This window comes from Ciona intestinalis, chromosome 7 (genome assembly GCF_000224145.3).
Source record: "Ciona intestinalis chromosome 7, KH, whole genome shotgun sequence".
Lineage (NCBI taxonomy): Eukaryota > Metazoa > Chordata > Ascidiacea > Phlebobranchia > Cionidae > Ciona > Ciona intestinalis.
Genome location: NC_020172.2, coordinates 52,903 through 64,893, shown reverse-complemented (window position 1 = coordinate 64,893; position 11,991 = coordinate 52,903). Strand labels below are relative to the sequence as shown.

At 32.1% G+C, this 11,991-nt stretch overlaps 1 protein-coding gene across 2 annotated transcripts; it reads right to left on the bottom strand.

Moving 5' to 3' along the window:
* Nucleotides 1-215: 215 nt before the first annotated feature.
* On the bottom strand, nt 216-10,732 carry LOC100180398 (TBC1 domain family member 14). 2 transcript variants are annotated; one of them, XM_026834933.1, is made up of 13 exons: nt 10,119-10,732; nt 8,612-8,722; nt 5,560-5,634; nt 4,372-4,454; nt 4,152-4,269; nt 3,002-3,108; nt 2,512-2,589; nt 2,202-2,299; nt 1,877-1,948; nt 1,514-1,642; nt 1,351-1,460; nt 1,116-1,219; nt 216-883 (listed from the first exon to the last, which is right to left on the bottom strand). In XM_026834933.1, exons 1-13 carry the CDS (start codon nt 10,616-10,618, stop codon nt 684-686), a joined length of 1,785 nt encoding a protein of 594 aa, XP_026690734.1. In that variant the 5' UTR covers nt 10,619-10,732; the 3' UTR covers nt 216-683. The 2 variants fall into 2 exon arrangements, with proteins under 2 accessions (XP_026690734.1, XP_002127705.1); XM_002127669.5 differs by having other exon boundaries at nt 2,202-2,296.
* Between the last annotated feature and the right edge of the window lie 1,259 nt (nt 10,733-11,991).

Genomic DNA, 11,991 nt, shown 5'->3' with positions numbered 1-11,991 from the left:
CCCCCGAAAAATAATCACCCATAAAGTAACATACATGGTAACTCGTAAGTTGGCACGAGGTGTTAAACCCGTGTTATAACGACTGTCGTTTTCCGGCCACGCGAGGATAAAGTAAGTTACATTCATTCATTCAATCATGTATTTAAATTTTTAACCCTCGATCTGAAGACTATTTTTGTCAAAACCCGTGTCGTATTTGTAATGATTACCTTAACTGACGATGAAGAAATGTATTTTTTTTGCAGAATCGGTAGAAATACATCAATGGCTGACCAACGATGAAACGAATGTTTATGTTAAAAATGAGATGAAAAAAATTAATAGCAACTAAGTACATCAAGTAACTGTTTTTGTTGACTCGAACAAATACATGTTCTATTGCATCATAGGTATTAAGTAGAATATTAAAAATAAATGAGCATATATATATATATATATATATACATATAACACGATGAAATCACTCAAGCTAGTTATCTGTTACAACTTTCTATAAATATAATTCAGTTTATATGAAATTGATGAACATTTTTATGTTGGAATATGGACAAAAATGAAAACTATAATGAACAAGATACTGTTCAATACATAAATAGAAAGTCACAGTGTGAGGCTAGATTGCAAATTATAAAAGTTGACCTCACAACCTCTCTGTAATAAATAAATTACATTACAATAAATAACTATATAGTGACATCACTTTGACCAAGAAGAGAAAGAACATCTTTCCAACGACGGTTACTACGGGATACCATTGTGACATCACAGATATGGGAAAACAATTCATGATGGGTGAATGAATCAGTTGGTAACCTCGTAAGAAACTGTGCAGCCTGAATAAATTCCATTGCAAGCAAACTTTTTTCATGTAAATGAAGTATGGCTGGAATTATAATTTGAACTTAATTTAGAAAGGTGTATTAAAAGTGCTAAAGTAAATAATAAACATTTAAAAACCCAGAAAGTTAGTTTAATAATATAGATACTAGGGCCTATGAAGTTTGTTTGTAATTGTTCAAATCATTGTATTCATTAATACTACTGTACTTGCATACCAAATTGTTGCTAATTACAATTCCAATAGATTTATGTTCACAGATATAATAAATATTTACCAATTGCTGTTTTAAACAAAAATTCTTCTCCATCCCGACAAAACATATCCCACACCCTACATGCCATGTCAAGCGATAAAGCTTTACTAAACATTGTGAATATCCTGCAATAAATTTATTCGTTAAATATTTTATACAAACATTAATGGAAAAATTTACACAATCAGACAAATATATTAACTTTTGCCACTCAACACGAATAAAGTTAAGAATATAAAAATAAACAGTGACTGACCAATCAATTAGGTAGATGTCAGGTGTTAAATTGTTATGTTTAAATCGTGCAAATAGTCTTGGCAAGTTCTCCTCAAAAAACACTTCAAACGAAGCAAAATATATTTTCATCTGAAAAAGAATCTTATATTATACAAGCAATGTATTTAATTCATCATATGTACCAACTCTTCGTTCAATCTAAAGAATGCAAGTTGACAGGGTTTATTCAGTAAGTTGGAGAATGTTATGAATGCATATGCTGGTTCCATGTTCAGTAACAACATGGCAGCAACAAATGACATGCCTTGTACCTGATAGAATAAAGCAAAGGTAAATTATTTAGCATATTAATAATACTAAGGAGGTTCTTACCCAGGCTTTAATTATTTTAAAAATTGTCTTTATTGAATATTTTTTAATAATTTTAATGAATTACTGGCGAAAGGTATTATAACCTGGAATTGCATTTATAAGTTATATAATGTTGGTAAACAATTCTAATAAGTAATTGCCATGTTTTTTATAAGGAATAAATACCAACTCACATAACCAACATCTGGCCTATAACAAGCATATGCTCCAAGTATATCATGTAATACATCGTGGTAAGGTCCGCCCTGTAAAAAACATTTGTTTGTTTGTCATTTGTACGTCCAACAAAACTCTTCTAAAACTGCTGTTTGTGCCAAAACCACAGTGACACATGCATTTCTATTACATTGTAAAGGATAATTTGCCCAAATTCAGGTTTAATTGACTATGAAAGGCTGCAACACAGCTTGTGAAACATTTAGTAGAAGCAATTAGAATTTTTAGAGAAAAGTTTCTTTTAAGAGAGGAATATTCGATTTAAATACAGTAAAGACTAACTTTCTGAAAAATACAAAGGTGTGGAAAAGTTCTTGAAATATCCAACCGAATTAGTTCCACTGTACTCTCCCTATCCGCCGATAATGATATTGTGTCTGCTTGAAAAAGACTATCATTAACGCTGATATGAAGGTTTCTAACCATTCATTTAATTTTTAAGCAGAAATTATTTGATAATAACCACAGAATGGGATTTGCACAAATAGGGTTAAATTTTCGTATATTTTACAGTAGTAAAACAGTTTTGGGTTTACATATTGATTTGCTGGTATGGTTAAAAAGCTTTAATTAAATAAATAACAAAATCAACCTTCACTGCAAGAACTTTGTGTTTCGTGCATCGAGCGAATCTTTTCTTGAAACCTTACAACCATTATGGAATATAAATCTGTCATAATACAATTTGTTTACTTTTTGATTAGGTCTCACTTAAAAGGATTTTTATGCAGTATGAAATTATTTTTAAACATCCATTTTCAAAATCTCCGCAAAGACAAACTCTTCTGTACACTAGGATTTCCACTTAAAAAGCCAAAATATGTTAACAAACTTTGGCAAAGAATTGCTTATTTTTTTTAATTTGTTAACATTTTTTTGTTGCTAAAAAATAGGAAATTGCTTATTTTTTCGGACCATGCATTAAAAACTAACCATACTACTGTCAATTTTATACCTTATGAAAGGATCGTGCCATGTGGCAATAGGCGCATCTTATGGGAAAGGCTGTTGCAGATTTTATGACACATAGCAAAATAAGAAATAACTAAACATTGAAATGATTAAAAGTTAAAAAAAATCACCTTCAGTTATATTTAATTCATTTCCTATGGATAACTGCCATACTTTTCCTCTTACATTAGGAGGGAGTCCCTGCCACCATAACATACGAACCTTGTTGTTCTGATGCCTGTTAATTAAGATTTGATTAACCAACTGTTGCTGTTTATATTTATTAAAAGCATTAGGAATATTTAAATTTATGATTCTCTTATAGGGGAATACTAACAAAAATTGAAAATTTTAAATTTGTATATGGATGGTCAGAATAGAGATGCTCAAATGTGATCTAAAGGTCTCACCAAAGTTTCAAAAACAAATAAGGTTCTCAAAAAATGTGTGAAAAAACCTGCTGAAGCAAAAACAATTCCATTGTGTGACAATGCGTGAGATTTCTCATAAGAAAAATGTCGCTCAATTTTGACTGTTTATAGTTTCTAAACTACTTAAGAAAATCAGCGTAGTCCGTGGATCTGTGTAGTTTTCGGTCAGTTTCTGGTGACCCTGACTGGCAAATATACACAACGCCAAGAAAAGCTGGTCCATAAGTGAACAAAGATAAGGTTTTTCAAATTGCGGATGTCTCAGATGGCGTTTAGGGAACATTGATATGGTTTCGTGCAAAGTAATGATAATTCCTGCAAACTGCAATTCAATTGATCCAAAGATAAAAGTCAATTACAGTGTTACCAATGAATTGGTACGCTGTGTTAGCTGTACCACATTCTGTGGCACCAGATTACAGGTTCTCCTATATGCATTGAGTCAACTGAGATCACAATTACAACACTGTTCAGGTCGACAATAATATCCCGCCAGTGAAGTAAAACATGTCCATGATAGTAGTGTGGAAAGGCATTATGTGCGCATGATAAGGAAATATAGACCAAGTGAGTTGTAATCATATAGATCTTAATAAACAGTAAAGACAGCTATGAATGGCTGAGTGCCACAGTGGCATTTCTTTCAAGATGTGTAGAACTGAACATGATTAATAACAAGTCAACTTTTAGACATAGGTAGTTGTTTTTCAAATGTATAACAAAAATCTCAATGACAATTCTAATTAATCAAGTTCGCTTACACCATCACAATTCCAAATTTCCTATAAATTTTTTAGTTTTTTGAAATAAAGTATTTTTAAGCATTCTGGATGTATAAACAACAACTTACATAACTTCCCAGTTTGGTAAGATTTGTGAAATCCACTGTGAACTTGCAGAAGTAATTGTGTCTTCTTGTTTTCTTTGTTCTTTCATTAACTTGTTTCTCTTCTGAACATCTTTGAGTTCTACCAATTAAATTCGTATTATGTAGAGATAGTATATATCAACGTTAACCCTTATTAAAATCATACATCATTACAATAAACAGCATATAAAATCCAGCATACCATTTTTCTTTGCAATTTCCACCATCTTTTTATACTGTAATCGATGTTTCTCTGATTCTTCAGCAGACTTTTTTGGTAAATTGCTGCAAATAAATCAATATCATTAATTTCAAACAATAAATGTGAATAGTAAAAATTGACAGAATAAACAAACAGCCCTGTTATTCTTATTGAAACAGAGGCATTGATTCACCCAGCTCTATAAATTAAGCAAAATTTAGGACAAAACTCAGATCAGAGTAATATTTCATATACTAGTGGGGAAAATTGAGTATGAATTAGCAAATACTGTCATATAAAAATATTTTGACGCTTTTGTTTGAACCTTTTTGATTTTGTTGTAACATTCTGTTATCATGCTCAATGTTGCCCAAAAAATGGAAATGTAACTAGTCAAATAAAAGAACGAAAGGCTCTTTTTTTGAAGAAGTTGGTATACCAATTTCCCCCATTTTGTGGGGTAAAACGGGTATAACTTGCAAAAGCAGTCTTAACTACTATGTAAGTGCTTATTACTGAGTTTACCAGAATAATCACAAAAGCTTCTTTGTGCTTTTACTTTGAATTATCTGTCATACCCAATGTACCCACAACAAAAATAGTAATGTACCCATTTTACCCCTTTTTTTATTAGCTGTAATATATATATATTAACATACAAACAACAAACTTGTTGCAATGAAACCTTTAAACAATGCTTAACAACTTTTAATACAATTAGGGTCATAGCACACTACACAGAAAACATTATATTGAAGTTTAATGGGGTACTAATACTTTAAGTTTACATTTGAACAAATGTTTTTGATTGCAAAATACCTTTCTTGCAAAATGTAATAAATATTTTTGTGTTAAATTAGTTGCTTGAATAGTGGTGAAATATAAAACATAGAATGATTTTCGGTAAACCAAATATAAAAAAAATTAACTTTTGTGCAACTATGCCCATATTACCCCTTATCATCAATTTCTCCCACCCCCTTTTACACAATTACACATTAGGGTTTGTATGTTGAACTCACACAATCTATGAATTCTGTCAAATAAAATAAACACCCAATAAAACAATTAAATCAAAAAGCATCATAAATATATCAAGGATAATATGTATTCACCTTATGCCTGATGTTAAAGTAAACAAAAACACCCACACATTTCAGTATAGCCTTGTTTAAACACTTTTATTACCTTGGCCGGTCTTCTAATATAAGAGCTGTGGTTGACATTGGTTGAGGCTCCTTGCTTCGCCAAAATCTTTTTTTTCTGCAATTAACAGAACTGTTCATGTATAAATGATACTTTTAAGAAAAATGAATACATATATTACTTTAAAGATTAGATAGGCTATTAGTAGTTACTACTTCTAGCCATTTGGTATTAACCAACTAACATGCGAGATGTGACTGATTGTAACATGAGGCGCTGCTAAATAAAACAAAATGGGATGCACTAAAAACACATACACACACCAATTGCTGTGGATATCTTGATTGGCAATACAAACAAATCATAGTTATGGAGCTAGTACATTTGCATCTGATTTGTCCTAACTACAATTCTACAAATAATCAATAGATGTTTATATGACTTTACTTTCAAGGACTTAAAAGTAGTAACACAACCAATAACTTTAGGTTGAATGGTTTTAGCTGCTATTGACTCAACAATACTGTGTAAATGTACTAGAACTAGCTTGAGTCTAATATACGGAATAAAGAACTATTTGTTTATTTTACAGTCATAGCCTGTATTAAATTTAATACATCTGTTTAGTTTTACTAACATTAAATCGGACTATTTTAAAATCTTTAAACTGCGATGCATTCATGAAAACTAGTGAATAACTACTATTGAAAGCATGAACACAGACTGAACTGATAAATAAGAGAAAAAATGTGAGTGTGACGTTAAATGTATATTTGATAAATGAGAAGCAGCAGTGACAGGACAAAGGGGTGATTAATTGAAGTTTTAACTTTTGATTAATTCTACAGATTAATAAACAATTAGCTTTATTTAACATGCTACCTAAAATTACATAACTAGTCCATATAATAAAGCATAGCACATTCAATGCAATGTATTTACTTACTAATATGATGACATTATAAATTCAACTAAAATAATTGTATTCTAGTTCATATATTCAACTTGGGTGTTTACTGTTATCATGTTTCAACAACCACTGCTTAGCTACAGCTTCATTAACATAATTAGGCTGTAACACACAGAAGAAATAAGCATGCTGTTGGTAACCATTGTTTCTAATCAATAATAACTGCCACCCTTAAAGGGGCATACCAACAAAAAATCAAATGGGATTTCCTATAAGAAAAAAATCACTCAACCTTGATCGTTTCTAGTTTCCAAAATATTAAAGAAAATTCAAATTTTATTTCTGATTTGGTATAATGAATGCTTCTTCTTTAAAACTATATAAAAATAATTGTACAACGTAGACTTAATTGAGTAGGTTAGTGGTCATATAGATCAGTGGCGTTTTAAGATATAGAAGCCACCCCCCGCAAGGCTTGTACGTGGACCCCCTTCTTAATCACTACATCTGGTGACCCGTAAAACAATTCAACCCAAACTGTTACATATAGGTCTTACTATTGGCGCAAATAGGCGTGTTTAAAGGGGGGATTCTAATTTGCCGCGCAAAAAAAAATTTTGCTTCAACCCCTCCCTTTCTACTATAAAACCCCCCCCCCCCCGTTTTAAAAACTTATTTAAATGTTTAAATTACCACGTACGTTGCCATGTTATTGGGTTACGACGAGAAGCTTATTTTGCGATGTAACAACAATTTATATGTGGTTAATTTTTTAACGGGTATTATAGTGACCCCTAATTCGTGTGGCCCCCCACGGAACAGTTAGAACTGATATAGATCCTTTTTCGTCGAACAGGTGTTCTTGTTGTTGTTTTTTTGGACAACTTTTTTCCGCACTCACTCCAATTCTTAATTCTAGCATTTATTCTTTAGTCTTTTGATTGAAATTAAAACATAATATATATTTATAATTTTTGGGCTAAATTTTCAGAATTGAAACCCCATAATTAGCGATTAATTAACGATTACTTTATTGTTTGATTAAATGCGCCAAATTCAAAATGCACCTTAAATCAGTAGCTTTTGGCTTTCTTTACAGTAGTATACAAATATAAATAAAAAGTATATATAGTATTAGTCTCACATATCTTTTATTAAAAGAAAACATATCCAAGTTAATTCCTGCGGCAAGCGAGGATCGAACCCGGTACTTTAGGCTATGAAAGTGAATGCCATAACCCTTTAGCCAATAGATCCAGTAATCATGATTGTCGAGACAGCGGTTATACTGTCTGGGAATATGGGAGGGCACGTGTTGGTGAGATAACGAATCCTCACATCGATTCACGCCTAAATCAAACTATTTCCATTTAAGTGGGGGCGCATTAAAAGTTTTTGATCAAGCTCAGTCGACCGTTGTAGTGAAAGGGTTAACTAATACTATGCTAATTAGTTTAATTAACGTGCCCACGCATTAGATCTTTGATCTCTTGTTATGTTTTAATTTTCAACTGAATATAGCTACATAATATGCTGACTCAGCACTTTTTTTCCTTGTTCATTAATTTTTAGCACTTTTTGTATATTTAAATGTTCATTATGTCTCACTAGTGACTACTGTTGCATTGTTTTATGAAACAAGTCCGTTTTTCGTGTTTAACATTAGGTTTGAAAACATGCTGAGTCAGCATAATCCATTGTGTACCTAGGTTCAATCAAAAACTAAAACACAATAAAGTATATATTTTACAATTTTTTTTATATATTCTTGAAGAAGAAGCATTTGTTATTAAAAATCAAAAATAAAATTTGAACTTTCTTTAGTATTTTAGAAACTAAAAAAGGTTAAAGTTAAGTAAAAATTTTTTCTTATGGGAATTCCCATGCATTGTCGAAACAGCAGATTTTTTTTACTCTAGCGTTTTTTTTTCACACGATTTTTTAGAAGCCATATAGTTTTGGGAAACTTTAATGGTACCTAGGTTGTATTAAGCATATTTATCCATATACAAATTTTGATTTTTTGTTGGTTTGCTCCTTTAACCACCTATCACAGTATATAAGTAAAAGGTTAAAAAAAGAATGGTGTTAAAGTAATTACTTTGAGCTTCAGCAATTAATAACAGCTTAACATAAGCCTTAAAAAAACAAAAAGTCATTGTGCAGAACTTGATTGACACATACCTGAAAGAAATTGGGGATTTTGGTGCGGTGTGGGTTGAAGATGTTTCTTTGTTTGTTTTAACAACTTGTGGAATTTGTTTCTGTGGTGAAGATGTCAAGGGAGAAGATATCCTATCATCATGTAAAGCTTTTTTTAATTGGTATTATCGCATGCACATATTTTTATACATGTGTGTTTTAACAACTAACATTTTGCTGTAATTTCTTTTTTTCTTTTTTTAAACTGTTTATATATATATTTATAATATATATATATAGCCCTTATTGATTCTTTTATCGTTAGGAAGTGAGGGAATTAGTCCATACCTAAGTTTGATATGTAAAGATCAATGTACAAGATATAATATAACAAAATTGGTACACACGTTTTTTTAAACTTTAAGAATTGTTTTTAATTTCTTCGCTTAAATCATAGACATTTGCCTCGTAAAATCAACTTGAATGTATACAGATATTTAAAATTTGGGAAAAATTATGGATTTGCTGAAAATTACGGGTAGTACTAAATTAGGGGAATACGGGAACGACGGGAATCACAATCTAATTTACAGGAATACGGAAAAGACGGGAAAAATTGCAAACTAACTTACGGGAATACAGGAATGTGTTTAAGCACAATACCAGTTGTGGGAAAATTACGGAAATGTGTTTTATGCTTGTTTTAGCCTATACCAGTTACGGAAAGGTTACAGGAATGTGTTTTAAGCTTGTTTCAAGCGTATACCAGTTAAGGGAATGTGTTTTGTGCTTGTTTTAGGCATATACCAGTTAAGGGAATGTGTTTTGTGCTTGTTTTAAGCATATATCAGTTAAGGGAAAATTACGGGAATATGTTTTAAGCTTGTTTGAAGCATATACCAGTTACGGTAAGGTTATTTGAATGTGTTTTATGCTCTATTAAATCGTTGTAAAGATTCTTTTTGTAGTAATCCTTGAATATCTGTGTCCAGTTGCTTGAAAATGTTTCATAGAGCGTATCATATATGACCTTTGTTGGTGAATTAATTAATTTTTCTACATCACTTTCAGAACTTTAATATTTTCTCTATCCATAATAAACGGAACGTGGTTTGACTTGTTCAATGCAATTGCTTGAAGGATTTTGGACAGAAACAATTTATGGTGTTTAATGAATTTCCTGAAAGGCCACAGGAAAAATCGAGTCGCCGGCAAACAAGACATTGATATATGCTTAAAACAAGCATAAAACACATTCCCGTAATTTTCCCACAACTGGTATTGTGCTTAAAACACATTCCTGTATTCCCGTAAATTAGTTTGCAGTTTTTACCCTCTTTTCGGTATTTCCGTATTCCAATAAATTAGACTGTGATTCCCGTCGTTCCCGTCTTTTCCATATTCCCGTAAATTAGTATTACCCAAAATTACAGGTATTTTTAGGTCAATAAATAATCAATGTTTTTAGTAATATTTTCATACATAAAGAACGCAAAAATTATCTTGAAAAAATTATTTTTTTCCAATTTGAACATATCTCCTATCTTACCATCCCAAGAGTGAGGTAATGCTTCCCTTCTTTGAATGTAAGGAAGATCCAGGTTTATTTACCACAGGTGCAGGTTCATCAACCTCAGTAGTTTGTAAAGTTATATCAAGAAATTCAGGGGAATTTGGATTTATTGAACCATTTCTTTCATCTATAGTATCTTGTTCATTTATGTCAAGTTTTAATGCATCTCCATTTTGTATTGGTAAATTTGTTTGTAGCGTTAAGTTTGGCACATGACTGACGCCGTTTAGTGGTTGGCAAGTTGAATTATATTTAATAGAAGTTGGTGTTGACGTACATGACCGAATATGGTTGATTTCTTTCAACCCCAGATCAACTGACTGCCATGAATCTGGTGACAACTGAATTTCATCTGCAGAGACATCAAGTGTTGGAATATCATCATCTCGTTCCACATCGGAATCCGATAAATAGCTTGAATTTCCAACAGGTGGATCATCATTTCCTGAAGCTTCCATTGTAGATAAAAAAGTCATTCTAAATAGAAACCTCCCGATCTAAATAACACCATCTAATGGTTGTGGTAACACCCTCCATTTAAATTCGGTGACTCTTGGCTGTCTGAATATAAATAATATTATTTAAAAATTGAAAAAATTAACAAAAGGCAGAAATTAAAGTTGGATGGTATTGGAGAATCCTCTCTGCCGACGTTGAAGATTAAGCAATACATTAAATAGGGTTATAGCGTTAAGTGGTGACAGAGAAAAGATTTTTTACCCAAACCAATAACAACTCAGAAATTTCAGAAAGTACACCCCAGCTAAAGCACTAATAAACCATAAACTTGGTCGAAACTAAACGGTTGAGGTTGAGGGACTGGCTAGTAGCTGCTTTTTTCTTACGAGACGATTATGACGTACGTCTTTGTACGTTTGTGACGCTATTGGCCGATGTGCGCATATGCTAGAGATTTAATTTTAACTTATAAACAATACCATAGTTTAATCATAGTTTAATAAAGAAGTTTAATGTTGTATTATTAAACTATGACAATACGTAATACGTATAAAAACATATATATTCCTAACAAATGTTTAAATGATTTTAAATAAATTTATTAAATAATTAACCAAAGTTATCCGAGAACACAGATCTTATAACGGCCATTTTCGATACCTTCTACTGGTGCCACCAACCTAAAATTTTGACACTGTACTAACTAGACCCCAGCGGTACCGATTCTAAAATAAAAAAAAATCGAAAAAATATTATTTATGAATATTAATATTCGCCATAAAAACATATTTTCGCACGAACCAGCTTTAAATATGTTATAGCGCTACGTCATAGCTGTTGCAACTCGACGCCTAAAGTGACGTCACATAACCAAATCCCAATACTTAATTAATCAATGTCAACAGTGCGGATACGACTTATCTCATAAAAGACTTTCCCATAAAAACAAACCCCCCGTTGAACGAGGTTAATGATATCCCGTTCAGCCGATGACAGGCCCAAATCGATTCCCTTTTATCGCATGACGTCACACTGCTGTCACGTGATTCTGTCCGGTATATAATTCGCCTTTTCCCTAACACAATAAGAAATAACGAGAAACCACTATCGGCACTGAGACCTCGAGGTCAGTCTAGGTTCATGGCGGGCTCTTACCAGCCTTTGCCCAGCCGTCAAGTAAGCTTTCGCCCGATACCGTATCGTGTACTTGTATACCAGAAGAAGGAATAAAACATAGCAAGATATCATGAACTGTTTGGTTTCTGGTTATAAAAGCAATTAGTACTACAGTAGATATAGCACCCCGCCGAAGCCTGTATATGAAGTCGGATCAGCACGGAGTCATATAACCCAACCAGCGATCCTGTATATTCAGTGGGGGCTATATAGC